This window comes from Thunnus albacares, chromosome 5 (genome assembly GCF_914725855.1).
Source record: "Thunnus albacares chromosome 5, fThuAlb1.1, whole genome shotgun sequence".
NCBI lineage: Eukaryota > Metazoa > Chordata > Actinopteri > Scombriformes > Scombridae > Thunnus > Thunnus albacares.
This window is the reverse complement of record NC_058110.1, coordinates 24,777,065-24,792,489: the sequence shown is the minus strand read 5'-3', so window position 1 is coordinate 24,792,489 and position 15,425 is coordinate 24,777,065. Positions and strand designations below refer to the sequence as shown.

General features: G+C 40.7%; 1 protein-coding gene across 3 annotated transcripts in view; it reads right to left on the bottom strand.

Moving 5' to 3' along the window:
* Positions 1 to 1,058: 1,058 nt before the first annotated feature.
* The window catches only part of dlgap4a (discs, large (Drosophila) homolog-associated protein 4a), a 90,132-nt gene continuing 75,765 nt past the window's right edge, over positions 1,059 to 15,425 (bottom strand). For all 3 annotated transcript variants that reach the window (XM_044351756.1, XM_044351757.1, XM_044351758.1), the window contains 6 exons: positions 9,343 to 9,797; positions 9,147 to 9,244; positions 7,539 to 7,975; positions 6,608 to 6,699; positions 3,744 to 3,896; positions 1,059 to 3,546 (listed from right to left, as the gene is read on the bottom strand). In XM_044351756.1, the coding sequence (XP_044207691.1) occupies positions 3,322 to 3,546; positions 3,744 to 3,896; positions 6,608 to 6,699; positions 7,539 to 7,975; positions 9,147 to 9,244; positions 9,343 to 9,797 (1,460 nt within the window). In that variant the 3' untranslated portion in view covers positions 1,059 to 3,321. The remainder of the gene's footprint in view (positions 3,547 to 3,743; positions 3,897 to 6,607; positions 6,700 to 7,538; positions 7,976 to 9,146; positions 9,245 to 9,342; positions 9,798 to 15,425) is intronic.

Here is a 15,425-nt window from a genome sequence, read left to right as displayed (position 1 = left end):
CACTATTTTTTCTGCTCCAAATCCAAGAACAACAATTAATAGAATTGAGGTAATTTGTTTAAACACATATCCAAGGAAAAACATACATGCATCCCAAAATTGAGTGGCATTCCCGTTTAATTCTACAGCTTATTTCATAACAGAAAATATGCCACATACTGTAAGTCATTGCAATCACAATTCTTTATTCTCTTAAAAGAAACTAGCCTCACAGTGTCTAACTAATACACCATAACATTAAACAACCCTTCATCTGTAAGATATGTGCTTATTTTGTAAAATAATGTTCAGCAGTACAAGATAATCTGGAACTACATAGTTTTTGCTCATTTTTCCTAGCTGGATCTCTGAGAGGACTGATGCCAAGAGTACTGAAATCAGAATGGGCTCATGATTCTCAACATGTTTCTGTCACTCAAGCACAGACAATGATTCAATTTTTATCCCAAAGATATTCGTGACAACTGCCACTGACTTGTCTCAGACAAATCTTAAATTCTACACATCACTTAACCCGGAGAATATTGCCTCGTCCACATGGTGGTTGAATAGCACATCCACAAAATCTGCCTCCAGAGTTGCACCTTCTGGTCAACGTTTGTCCGTTTTGTAGCCCTTTGAAACTCAGGAAGTACAGGTAAACAAAACCGTCTGAGGATCCCTGATCAGGTCATGCTCTCTTAAAAGTTCAGTATGTAGGCGATAAAGGGATCCGGCTCTCTGGTATCTGATCTGATATGAAAAAAGGAGACTTTTCCACCATGTGTCACAGTTATAAACTCTCATGTACAGTTCATACCCTGAATGCCTCACACAGATTGAATAGTTTCAGATCATTTGCAAGACCTATTTAAAGGAGTACTGAAAATTCACTGGCAAAGATCTTTGTATAATTTTATATGTCAGAAGGCCATGCTTTTAGAGATTACACAGTAACAATAGGTCTAATCTAATGCTTATGATTTGTTTGTGTGTAATATTAACTCAGCAGCTAATATTACCATTTATTATGGATGAGTGCACTAAAAAAAAACACAGCAAGAATGATGACCAGGACATGTAGCAAAGGGATGTTTAATGATTTCTTTGGACAATGAAATGCACATGTCCATTGTTGATGTAATACAAATTAAGAGAATAAGAAAAATCAACAACTCAGTGTTGTGTCAGCATTCCCAGTTCAACTTCATTTTCTTGTTTGACATGAAACTAAAAGATTCAAAATGGAGCAGAACAAGATGTCTGGAGTGTCACGCAAGGACTGACCAGTAGGGGGAGAGCCAGCTCTTACTAAAACAAAACAAAAAAAACAACAACTAGTGAGTCAACCTACACTTGTGCATGAGTATCTGCTATGCCCCAGCTCCACTCATGAACCCTTGGCACTTGTGTTTCAGTGACAGGAGTTTAGACAAGAGACGAGGCTTAGCGTGTCTGGAGTGAGCTGATGCAAAACACAAACTTCGCTGAGAATGCGCACACAGATAGCTGAAATTATGAGCAGATTAAATTAAAAAAAAAAAAAAAAAAAAAATCACTTTAAATAAACGCTTTATCAAATGACACTGAAATGTTGATGATTGTTGCCGTTTTGGCACAATATGAAATCCCTCGCAGCACCATTAATTATTATAATTACAGAAGTCGACATGTTGAAGTTGACCTCATTACGGATGAAAGTCACAAAAAGTGTCAAATGACATTAAAATTAAAAAAAAAAAAAAAAAAAAAAAATGTACCACAGTTCTTCATTCTCGACAAACGGGTGGGAGTACAAGCTGCTAGAAAGGGGAGTGAAGGAGAACTGAAGCCTGTACTGCACCAAATCTTAGCGCCGACTAATTTCTTCTCATGGAGGAACACCTAAGTAGCTCTGATGTTGAAATACATTTTGGCAATGGCAACGAGCGTTTGGCCAATTCATTTGTGGTTATATAATAAATAATCCATCCATAGTGGTTCTTTTTACTGTTGAGTTTGAGTGTTCAACCTGAGATTTTAGTCATTTCAAAGACAAAGAAATAAACATTCATCCTTCATGCTAAGAAAATCTGGAAATGTTTAAATAATTTAAGACTGGGTACCTACTGCACTGCTTGCTCTGATACAAGTACATTTTATTATTGCTATATCATTTCCTTTCCAGTAGCGGGTAAACCCCCACCCTATCACATGTAGTCTGGTTGAATGGGAATGCCATATCGAGTGGTGAATGTCTTGGTCCCCTACATCACGTAAGGATGCAGTGAAAGTCAGAATGATTAGGCAAACAAAAGGTGGGCGAACATGATCTGAGGTGAATGGAAAGTGCAGTGATCAAGTCAAAAAAAATGTAAATGCATACATTTCATACATTCCTCTGTAACTCACTGACTGGGCAGTCAATCCTCACATCCCTTCACAAAGAAAAACAAAAACAAAACAATTGTAAGACTTTAACAATGGGTATTCACAGACACAGACTGTGTTAGTGTGCGTTTGTGAAAAGGAGAGAAAATAGAGAGAGGTGGAGTGAATGATTGCATCAAGTGCTAATATATCATGACAGTACATGTACTCGATCTATAAAAAACTACCTTGGTACTGAACACTGACCTCTTTCTAACAAATAATCTGGTATACAACATTTACAAAATGAACATTGTAATAGTGTGATATTCATAATATATATGCTACTGCCTTCCTCTGGTTCTCTGCATTTTTAAACCTCTGAGTACATTAACGCCATCATATAATTCTTACACAGTTAAGCGTACACACCACACCCCAATGAGTGGCAGCCTAATACAAATAGAGAACAGGAAGACTCTGTGGACAGTGAGCACACCTGCATGTGTATCCTGAGTGTGTGTGGATGGTAGCTCAGCTCGTAAACCAGGCAGCCACAACTTGCCGGTAGACTCAGCAGTGAAAGGAGTTAAGAGAGTAAACTTCTGGGATACCAAGATTCTTCAGCTCACAAGGTACAGGATGTCCTTATCCAAGATACTTGCACATTTAAGACAGTCTTGATATACTTTAGGAGATAATAATTATTATAATGTCAATAATAACAATAATAACAATAGTATTAAACATCTGTCAAGGTTATTTCTGTCCCATGGCAGCAGGGTGATGATCTGCATTATTCTGGATTGGGTTTGATGCCTTTGTGATCCCCGCGTTTCTCCTGTCGTCAACTGTGCTGCTATGGAGGGATCGGCATCTAACGCATCCGTTGTACTTCTGTGTGTTCGTTTTTCAGATCTGTCTGTGTGTTTTGTGTCAATGAATGTCTGAAGTGAGTCAGGATTTTCCTCGATGATCGGTGCTGGTTCGCTCTCAGAGGCGAGTCTGGGCCTCGGGGACGTAGATTTCGATGCTGTCGGCGCTTTCCGTGGCAGAGTTCTGTCGTACTGATGCCGCGCGCTTTGCTGCCATCAACCGCTTTCTGGCTTCTTGTCGCTGCTTATCCACAGCTGAGTCCACGCTCCTGTCCTTCCCCGCTGACAGCTTGGGCTTAGACTGCTTCTTTGGCACAGATGATGGAAGCTGCTTGTTTTCATCCTGAGGAAATCATGTCAAGAAGGAAGAGGAGTAAGGTATGGTGCGGGTTTTAGCTGAAAACACAACCTGCTGTAGTGTCAATATGCTGTTATTTGTAAGCAATTAAATATTTATCAAACAGTGTAAAACCCCTCCAGACTTAAGCAAGCACTCTAAAAACATAAATATAATGAAAACCGTCTGGCACAAAACATCACCTTCTTCTCTGGTTTCTCAAGAAGTTGCCAGTTGTTGGCTTTAAGTTGGTAGAGCTCATCAAACTTCATGCTGATGTCTTCTATTGAGAGTTGTAGCAGATCCCAGAACCCTGCGAGGTCTTGCGCTGTTGGTCGCGGGTTGGCATTTATGTTCTAGTGAGAGGAAAATGAGACAGTAAAGAGAAGTGTTGGATGAATGGCTTTGGCCAAATCAGAGAGAATTAATCACATCCCTCCCCAGACATATTTCCTAGCCAGCCTCTCTTCAAGCAAATTAATGAAAAGAAAAATGTATTTGACACCAATCGACTCCCAAAAATGATTAAATTTCAACATTATTAGACCTGTAATAGAGAAAGTCTGACAAGGAGGAACAGTGGGACAACTGAGTCGAGTAAAGTCAAGTGAACAGAATTATATCTGAGTAGATAATCATCAAGGGTTTCATGTTTCTGCTTGACAAGATTATTTCCTGTATAAATGTAATGTACTTGTCTTGTTAGATCTTTGTGCTGCATTTGACACCATTGACCATCACATCCTGTTACAGAGACTGGAACATTTAATCGGAATTAAAGTAACTGCATTAAGCTGGTTTAAGTCCTCTTCATCAGAACAATTTAAGTTTGTACACGTTAATGATGAATCCTCCATGCACGCAAAAGTTAAGACACAGAGTTCCACAAGGTTCTGTGCTTGGACCAAAACTATTGACCTAATACTGTATATGCTTCAGGCAATTTATCAAATAAGTGTTGAACAAGCAGAATATAAATAAATATGACGTCTTTGACTACCAGCAGTCAGTTCCCCTCTCATCCACAGCCGCTATGTTTTACACATGCAGCTAAGCTGACTGTTACTGAACGCTCCGCTGTGAAGCGCTAATGCAGACCTGCCGACCCTGAACGCATTCTTTGAGTACTGCTTTGGCTTCCTAGATGCGTCAGATGCAAATCACTGCTGTTCACACAATGAATTATTGTACATAATTTGCATACATATGTATTTACAGTACATCGTTTGCATACATGCAGCAGTCAAACCCACAAAAAACTGAGCGATGCACTGATATGAAAATTCTTGATACAAATTAACAGACCGTTTATATAAATATCTGCAGATGCTGATACTAGTTAGTTGTTTATTTATGCCAATGTTTTGCCCATTTGTCTTTCATCTGCTTAAACACAGTTTACCAAGGAACACAATTTCACTTAGGCTACACACTAACCTGCCACTGCTGCTGCAGTTATATAGCTTCTATTGTTTACACCTCCACAATAATCAAACTTAAGCCATTTTGATTTTTGAAAATATGACTTTCAGCTCATTTGAAAAGATGATGACGATGTAGCTGTAAAACCTTCGCCAGCCTGAACAGACTATTTTGTAGCTAATGTGAAATAAATATTTTAGATACAAGTGTTCTCATTATGCATAGGCTATTACCTAACAATAACAAAAGCTGAATATGAATATGGCTTTTGAAACTGTATAAGTAATCATATCCCTCTTTACATACTGTACTTTTGCAATGGGGGGTGTTTCCTTTACTTGAAATTTTCCTAGAATAGGGTAGGTATAGTATACAGTGCCAACACACACACACACACACACACACACACACACACACACACACACACACACACACACACACACACACACCTAGAAGCCTAGCAGGCCATATGCCCATTCTGCCTTTTACACACACACACACACACACACACACACACACACACACACCTACCTATCTCATTACAGTTACAGAATTGGCTGCAATAATAATTATGAATACTTATGAAAAGTTTTAAACTATGGAAAGTTTAACAATCTGAGACACATGGACAATACAACTCAACGTTTCTTTGCCAATTTAAATGCCTGGTTAACAAGTAAGCTAGCATGCAAATTACTTCTCCTCACCTACAAAGCCCTTAATGGTCAGGCACCATCATATCTTAAAGAGCTCATAGCACTCTATTATCCCACTAGAACACTGCACTTGCAGAACACAGGCTTACTTGTGGTTTCTAGAATCTCCAAAAGCCGAATGGGCGGCAGAATCTTCAACTATCAAGCTCCTCTCCGGTGGAACCATCTTCCAGTTTGTGTCCGGGAGGCAGACACCCTCTCTACGTTTACGAGTAGGCTTAAAACTTTTCTTTTGATGAAGCTTATACTGTAGTTAAGGCCGGCCCAGGCTTGCCTTGGACCAGCCCCTAGTTATGCTGCTATAGGCCTAGACTGCCAGGGTACTTCCCATGATGCACTGAGCTCCTCTCTCCTCCTCCCACTTTCCATTTGTACACATTCATGTACCATTAATGCATGTTACTAATTTGGCATCTTCCCCGTAGTTTTGTGCTTTATTATTATTAGTCATTTTTGCCCAGTGCTACTTCTATTATTCATTTCTATTGAATTGTCATGTTTCTATTATTCTTATTGTTGTTGCTGTTCTTCTCTCAGTCTCTTTCTCCCCCTCCTTCTTTCTCTCAACTCAACCGATCAAGGCAGATGGCGGTCCACCTAGAGCCAGGTTCAACTTAAGGTTTCTTCCCGTTAAAAGGGGAGTATTTCCTTGTCGCTATCGCCAAGTGCTTGCTCATGGGGGAATGTTAAATTAAAGAGTATCGTCTAGACGTGCTCTATGTGAAAAGTGCCCTGAGATAGCTTCTGTTGTGATTTGGAGCTATATAAACCGACTTGACTAATGGGAAGACTATGTCAGTGTGTGTTGGGACAGATTATGTTGGCAGGAGAAAGGAATGGGGTCAAGTAAGAATTTGAGAGGCTAACAAAAACATGTAGTAGGGTAGCGTATCAAGAGAGATTCAATAAGATGTAATGGAGACACTCACCAGGTTCTCATTACAGAGCCCTCTGAACTGCTCGAACTTCTGAGACATGAGGAGCTGAGCACTGCCTACTGCACTGCGGATCGTCCCCAACACTACAAAGAGAGAAGAATATGATAAATCATCAACAAGCTGGCAAGAGTAAGTGAAGAGATAAAAGCGTTAAAAGATCAAGCTAAAAAAAAAAAAAGATTGCAAGATGAAGAGTTGCATATTTTTTTGAGGGTTAGAGAGCTGTATCAAGACATACGAGGGAGTGACTGTGGAATTTATTCCTGTTGTCCAATAATGAAATATTTATGTTTAACATTTACCATTTAACATTCTGTGACAGTAAATGATTTCTCGAGAAGTAATTTATTAACTCAATCTCAGGGAGGACAACAAATTACTCTCCATTCAGCTATTTTCCACCTAATATTTGCATGTAAATGGAAATTCATAATTCAGATCCGCAGAGAGCTGGAGGAATGATAATCTGATGGAGCCTCTGAAGCTACTCTGCTCCTTCCTCATTCATATTTAAGACACTGCAGGGATAGATCTGCCTAAAAGCCTGAGTGGTATTCTGGGAGATGAGAGAGTGAAATGACTCTGTGGTGGCTCTATTACAGCTAAAACAAAGCTGACTCCCACCCTAACGAGCAGCGTTACTCTAAGCCAATGGCAGTAATGAGTGCGTCATGCTTTTGTGTCGTTGTCTAAGAGGGACGAGGCCTGACCGAATCTGTCTGTGAACTTCACTAACAAGGACATCAATTCAATGACAGCTCCTCATGTCACTAAACTGACGAGCTAGTTTATGTACTTTCTGAAGAGTAGGACATACTGGCTTTGAAGAGCTGACATTTTTCACGTCACATCTTATGATGATGTCATTATGAGAATAATAAATCTTTTAAAAAAACAACCTTTTGCAATTCTTGTCACTCACCCTCCTCTGAGAGCTTGTTGTCTTTGGTCTCCTGCTCCATCTGTTGACACCAGCCCTCCATGCGGCCTGTTTCCGCCTGCAGCAGCTTTAGAAACCAGTTACCATCTCGGAGGCAAGCTGGCGTGCTGGACTGGACAGCATCTCCGTGGGTGCTGCAGTTTCCGGTCTCCAGGCTGGGGTCTGGCGGAGGCAGCGAGGAGGGGTCTAAAGCCGGGTCCAGAGTCTCGGGGGGCAAGGTGGATATCCTGGATGGGGTTGAGGTGTGTTTAAGGGGCTTCTGTTCCATGGCTTTGTCCTGTCCGTTGGGCGCGGTGGTGTTCACTGCTTGACTGTTGGTGCAGTTGGTTGTGTTGTTTTGTGTGGGTGCGGCATCCTCGGGCTCCTGAGGCTCAGTCTCTGTATTTTGTCTGGAGGCCATGCTGCTGTCCCGGCTTAGACTGCAGAGACATGCATAAACATCAACTTCTGACAGACAGTTAAAAAAAAATTAAATAAATAATAAAAAAAATCAGACAATGAAGTGATGCGTCAAACATGTTCCACAGTAGCAGTTTGAGGTCAGTGAGTCTAACTGACATGACTTTATGGCAGCTGATGGTGCACTATCATCTACCGCAAACGAGCACAAAGAGGCAGAAAAGACACCGTATCGAGGATGGGAGGCAGCGGGGAATAAGCAGCAAATCATGTATACAACATAAAAGCATTGCAGACCGCTGGCTTCAGAGATAATGAGCTGGAGAATAGGAAGCAGGCTGTCAAACAAATGCGATTAAGGGAAATTAAAGTATGCTGAAAAAAGTTTAAATGGACGGTTTCTCGCTATGTTTAGCTCACTACAGTCAATACAAGAGTAAAAAGGACATCAGAGTACTGGGCTGCCGTGCTACTGCCAGGCTGACTGCTGAATGATATTAGCCACTCTCTGCTGCACAGACTGCAGATTCACCAGCGACGGAGGCAAAAGAATGACACTGAATGTGTGCATGGATGGATGGATGTCATGGAGGGAAAAACAGGAGAAGAGAGACAAGAGTTTTCAGACATGCAGGGGTGCTTCTCTTTCAGTGCTGGGCAACAGAGTTTAAATCAATTTCACAACAATAAAGATAGGATTTTTCTGATATCGATATACAGGACATTAAAAACTGATGTTGCTAGGTACACATCCTGTGCCTCTGATGCGTTAAAATCCCAAAGGGACTCAGTAAACTCACTATCATGGATCCAGGGGACGCACCCTATTTTTTTTAATGCTACATTGTTAACAAAACTGTGTTGAAATAATAGAATTAAATAAAAGAAACCTCAATGTCAAAAAAACAAAACCCAAACCCAAGCTCAGATGCAGTGGCCAGATGTGTACAATAATGTGATATACTGTATGAAGAATAGAGAGCCATATGAAATCAGTATCCTAGTATGTTTGAGTTTACTTTAATACAATGCCATTAAGGGTATAGATTCATATCCTCTCCTGTAACATCCTATTTCTTATAGATTACATGCCGTCTTTGCAGCGTCCTTGTAAAGACTGCAAAACATGTAAACTATCAGATCACTTATGGCTTCCGTTCATGATCGTATTAAATGTGAGTGTGTACTTACGGCCTGCCGTTCTCCACTTGAACTCCGATTGACTGGAATTTTAGGGGTGCAGCCAGGTGTAGTGGTTCCTCTCTTGGGATTGGCTGAAGACAATCCACCTGATAAGTAATGATGGACAACAGAGAACCAGTCAAATTCAGCTGCAAGTGAAGTGTAGTCTTCTCCCAGTGTGACTGTGTCCCAAATCAAATCTTACCTGAATTCCAATAGAGGACAGTTTCCTCTTCGGTGCAGTCGGGGGCTGCTCTAGGGTGATACTAATGCTCAGGGTGTCATTTTGGGGCTGGGTAGATGTGGAAGTGGTGGTGGTGGTTGCAGGAGTGGTGGCGGGAGCGGCGGCGGCGGCAGTGGTGGTGAGAGGGAGGTCACGAGGGGCTGGAACAGGGGGTACGGAGCCTGCAGTGGTTGTGGGGGTTGCAGTGGGGACAGCGGCTGGAGGTTGGTGCCTCTTAGCCAGGCTGCCCGTGCGGATGCTACAGAGACTGTCAGAAGAATTGCTGCGCCCTGATTGGCTGTTGGCTTCACTGCCGTGGTCCTGCTGGTCAAGGTATATGTCTTGGGCTGACTCTGTGCTGCTCTGCAACGTCACTGAGATAAGGGGTTTGGAGGTGGTGCGGGGTGGGACTGGAGGAGGAGCCTTCCTATTGCTGACTGTTGACGGAAGGAGGAAAAACAAAGAGAAGAAAAACTGAATGACTTTACAAAGACTTTAATAGGCGAGCAAAAGAATCACTTAAAGCCTTAACGAAAACAAAAAATAAAGAAAACTGTGCTATTAGACAAAAGCCAGCCGGTGCCTATCAAGCATTGAAACCAAACTGTAAACATGGCCTATCTAAAACAAAACAAACCTGCACTTTGTCCTTATTGCTGCCTCTATTAAGCTGTACTTAGAGCTACCTTTTTCCTGTCAACCTGCTGTTGGTTGTGTTCCATTGACGTCAGTCTCTCTCTGGGGATGTTCCTTTACATGTCCCTCCTTCACAGTGCCTTTGCTCTGGGGACTGTCAGATTGGACAACTCTGCATTCTCTGCTCACAGCTCTTTTTCAAACAAACAGTTCCAGGAACTATAGAACTAAAAAAACCCTTTTTGCACTTTCCTGTTCGCATTTCCACTACAGCTGTAAAACTGTGAACATTTGGGAAACAACGATACAGTTATCCTGCTGTTTTGGGGTTTTTTTTGTATTAACAATTACATGACATGTTACACTGGATGTTTATGAATAGATAAAAAAGGAGACACACAGGTGGAAAAGGAAACGGCACACTCCATAGTGCCTGCCTCTAAGGAAGATGATCTGCTGAGTGTCATTTCTGCTTTAAAATGTAAAAGCAAGAACATTTTATTCCTCTTCTTCACTTGCAATCTCATCACCTCTCCCTCTCACTCACTCACTCACTAACTCTCTCGCTCTTCAATCTCTCCCTCTAGTTTACTTATCAGCTCTCAGCCTCTTTGCTTGTATTTTGACCAATCAATCAGTAACATTCAGCCCTGAAGACGTCATCCAGATAGTGTTCTAAGCTTTAAAAAGTAATATACCCTCAGCAGGGACTTTTTGGCACCTGGAAAAAATATACAGAAATGTAATTCCTTGTTCCTCTGGTTGTAATAGAGGTAAAGTTCCTCCAATGTTTCTTGGTCCCCTGTAAACATTCCTGCTGTGGAAATGCCTTATCAGTCTGGGGCCAGTTTCACTAAACATGCAAGCTGCGACTTGCAGCATCAGAACACTTCCTCTTGCATTAATTTTAAACACATTTAACCACACAAAGGAAACACCATACATGTGATCCATGCATGGGTATGTGAGAGGACTGTAGGACTCAGAAATTGATCTGCAATTTGAGAGGGACAATCATTTGTGAAGTGGGATAGTGGCACCATTTGTGATGTGCGTGTAAACATTGCACGCAAATCGCTGTCATGAACCGGGCCCCTCAAAACGTTAAGCTAGCAATCATATGCACTGATGGCTGTTTCCTACATGACAGATACGCAAATGGAAATACAAATATAACCACAAGAGTACATCCCCTCAGTGAAATACACCATGTCAGTTTTTTTTACATAACTGCAATACTTTATATCTGTGACATAAGGTTTCCATCCTAAATATTTTCAATGTTATGATTGATATGAAATGCACCAGACAACTTTGTTTATTTATAAATAATGCTAATAAAGTCCAATGTTTTAACAGTCGAATTCCAAACACTCAAGATTTAGCATCATAATGATCTATAGATAAAAACATAAAACACTGCTTTGGTTTTTGTTTTAACAAATTAAAAATCAATAATTGCTAAAAAAAAAAAACCCCAAAACAAAACAAACACTGTTTTCCCAGTTTAGTTTAAATTAGAGCAGAGCCATTAATGCGACAGGGTAGACTACTTTACAGCATCACATTCTGACACTGACAGACACATAAACCTTGATTCACACACTCTTTCAACATGAGCAAGCACGATCTGACTCATGGACAAGCACTGGGACTGGTGCCTCTTTTTCTGTCATCAGTCTGACTGCAGGGTTGTGGTGGATGATACAGAGTTGACTACAGTACTACATGAGTAACCAAGAAAAAACCACAGCCTTTCTTCAGGAATTGAGGGGGAAGTTGAGCCGGTTTTGTTTTAGATGCTATTTAAAAAACAGTTGGTTGACTGGCAACATATGAGAGTTGCAAAACAAACAAAGAGAAAAATACTTATACCCAATTATAGCATTTACTGACAGACATGATGGATGAAGTTTTATTTCTGAAAAAATTAGCCGACACAGAATATAATTCAAGCCTCACCACTTTTCATCAATAATGAAAATATAGTGTTTATTCTTTGCGTTTCCTTTCTGCTAAGTAGCAAGCTAACACCCTGTAATTCTGAGGGCGATGCACTTCCGTCATCAGCCAATGACTCACAGCAGCAGTAAAGCCCTCATTAAATCCCACCAACATACACAAACATGGCTGTGGAATCCACGCCATGTAGTTCATGAGTGTCTCATGCCGCCCTACAGTGACAATCTCGCCTACGAGATCATACCCAACTAAAGAAACAGAGAACGTTTATTCTGAAAGAATGAGACACTTCTTGTAGTACTCATAGCACAAATGCACGACATTCCTAAAGTTAATTAATGTGCTCTGTTACACCCAGAGTCTCAACACATGCCTCTGTCCCATTTGTTGTGTCTACGAGGTTGAGCTCAGTCTCTTACTCACACACACGGCTATAAAGGTGATTATAAACATTTCCACTGTAATAGATCATCTGTTCGGAGCCAAAAATCCATCAGCAGTTAACCACGCATGAGCAATTCTCACTCAGCTCTACAACAGAGTGTATCAGTATCAAAAACAGCAACAACCAACAGGCTAAAATGCTGTTTATGAACATCCAGTCATAGAAACGGGGTAACTGCAGATTATTCTCACCCTTAGCAGAGAGTACAATCCATTTTACTGTCCTAGTGTGATAATTGGTGTGATGACTGGCTCTATATCCCCTACCTATGGGCACAATGCCAAGAGGTGATTAGGAGACGGAAAAGCTGCCCAGACCCTGCATCTCTGGGGCAGGGCCAGCTTATAGCCTCCAGCTGACTCCTTTACTTTCACTTCTTCAAAGACTATCATCATCATCATCATTAGGTCCTTTATCACAACCAATACCTCACATATGAACACATAAATGAACAATTCTCTAATGTATTTATTGAAATGACAGATGTCACTGATTAAATGCTCAATTAATCACTGTAAAGAATTTGATGCCAAAAACTGGCTAACCCAAAAGGTCAGCAGCTGGACTTACCGTACAGTGTGTACAGCAAGCAGTGATTAAAGTCTGTGATGGGACAACTGGTTAACCATTTCAGAGGGATGACACAGTAGTGTTAGTTTCCTTGATTACATGCTAGGAAACCATCATCCAAGCTATAAAAGATTTTTGTTGTATTTTAGCCTTTATTGGATGGACTAAATGTGAAGATACAGACAGGAAACACAGGCAGAGAGGGGCATGATGTGCAACAAAGGCCCTGACTGGAATCAAATTGGGGATGTTACTGTTACAAGGAGTGCAACTTAACCACCAGCCGCACCCTAGTGCAAACTATAGTAAGTACCTGTTGCTTGCAACTCTTAATCTAACCAATTTACACAGAGTCTTCCTCTTTTAACTCTGCTATATTATCCTTTGCATTAATAATGTACCAAATCTTTATCAAAGGGAGTGAAAAGACTGCATAATATCCCCCCCCAATCATGTAAATTATAGCCTCATGCTCTTAAAAAACAGTAAGACTGAAGTTTGTTGTCAGGAGACTACAGGAGCCTGTTTTATTTTTTTTAAAGGCTACAATCCTTTTAGTTGACACAAGAATGGGTTAAGCTTTGTTTTGCCCCATGAATCAAATTTGTTATTTGTGATACTAGGTTATATAAATAAAAAATTAGTTTACATGAGCAGGAGCTGCAACATTTGAGTGCTGACATTTTGTTTAATTTATAAGTTATTTAAAATGGTTTCATAATTAATCAATCATTATTAAACCTGACTGTTCAAAATACCAAATTTATTTGAGGCTGTGCTGAAAAAAAAGCCCATATCATTATATTAATCCACCCTGCCTTTTGTGTTGTGTAAAATCCTAATGATTTATTATTGGACATCAGCGACAACTGTTTAAGCAAATTGCTTAAAATGTTCCCAGTCAAAATATTGAGGGCAACATGCTAGTTAAGGAAAGCCCACAGCTTTGGAGTTATGTGGACAGTAACTGTCTATGGATCACATGTTTGAGTGGCCCCAATGCTTTCCCTTGCTCTGCAAGCAATTAGGATCAATTGCAAGTCTGTCGACACAGCTATGATCATCAAAAGTTAACTAAATTGCATCACATACCAAAGACATGCTGTCTCTGCCTAAGGATATGCTGAGAGTCCATCAGCAAGTCTGTCTGAGAGCTATCAAATGACCACTAATGGGCCCTCCGCAGCAGGCTAAAGCTTGAGTGTACAGAGTGACTATTTTCAATGTATTGTACTGATGTAATTAGCACAGTCTTTTAAAAAGTTCACTCCCAATTTGGGCGAGACTGTTAGGTGTTCTGATTTGGGATTTGATAGGTCTGATTACTGCTGAGCTCATTCTTGAGTGATTTTGACTTACAGTTAGGTGTGTTAATTATGCCGCAGAGCAAACTTCTTTGGAAGGGGAGACAGTGTGGTTCTACATTAGTTTCTACTAAAGCACTAAGCTAAATATACACAAAAGCAGAGTACACACCAAGCCTTACAGACAGTATTACAGCTCACTGTGGATGAACCTTTGTCTGTGAAACTCTGGATCTGAGCCAAGTATCATGAAAAGAGGTGGTAGCAGAAGCTCTGTCCAAGATTAGCAGTCGTATTGTAAGATAGTATGGCAGGCTGACAGACTGTGGGAGTCGTAGACTGAAAGATTAGACTGGGACACATGGCTGAACATGACTTCTGACAAACAGACAAAGCACACAAGGGGAATTATTCAACAAAATACAGTGCATTCAAAACTGATCAGAAAGCTAGCCTGCGCTCCAATTAACTGGAATTTAATTCAATCTTTCCCATCATGCCAGCTGGGAAAACAATCATTTCAAAGAACTACATATTTGCATTATGCATGGGAAGACTTACCTTGCGAGACAGCTCGATTCGCAAGATCACACAAGAATCCATCTCGTCAGGCTTCAAGTTATGCGCTTGTGTCCGAGCCGCCGGTGGGTTGGACCAATCAGTGTCTTATGTCCTATTCTTGTGTGATCTTGTGAATCCAGCTGCCACGCAAGGTAAGACGGTGATAGACAGATGGTTCATCCAATCAGTCAACTATTTTTTGAAAGTACCTGCCCTTTTCCAAACAGTTTCCAAGGACGACTTCTCAGATGGTTCTGTGTAACAAACCATCTGGTGCGTCAGCTTATGGGAAGACTGTTGACATGACAAATATACTGTGTATACATAGGGGATTTTGCATCAAAAATATCAATCATAGATGTCATAATAGATGACAAAGAGTCATAAAGGCCAATTCCTATGGTGAAGCCACTTCTTATGACAGCAGATCTTTTGCTCCATTCCAGGCTTGCACATGATGTAGGGTGCGAAAACCCACGTCTAACATTTGATCTATTACTTAACTTATATTCATTTCGTTGACATCTAGTACCAAGAATCAGACATGGAGATTTTTTTTTGTTTGCTTTTACAGCAGATTCTGTGCC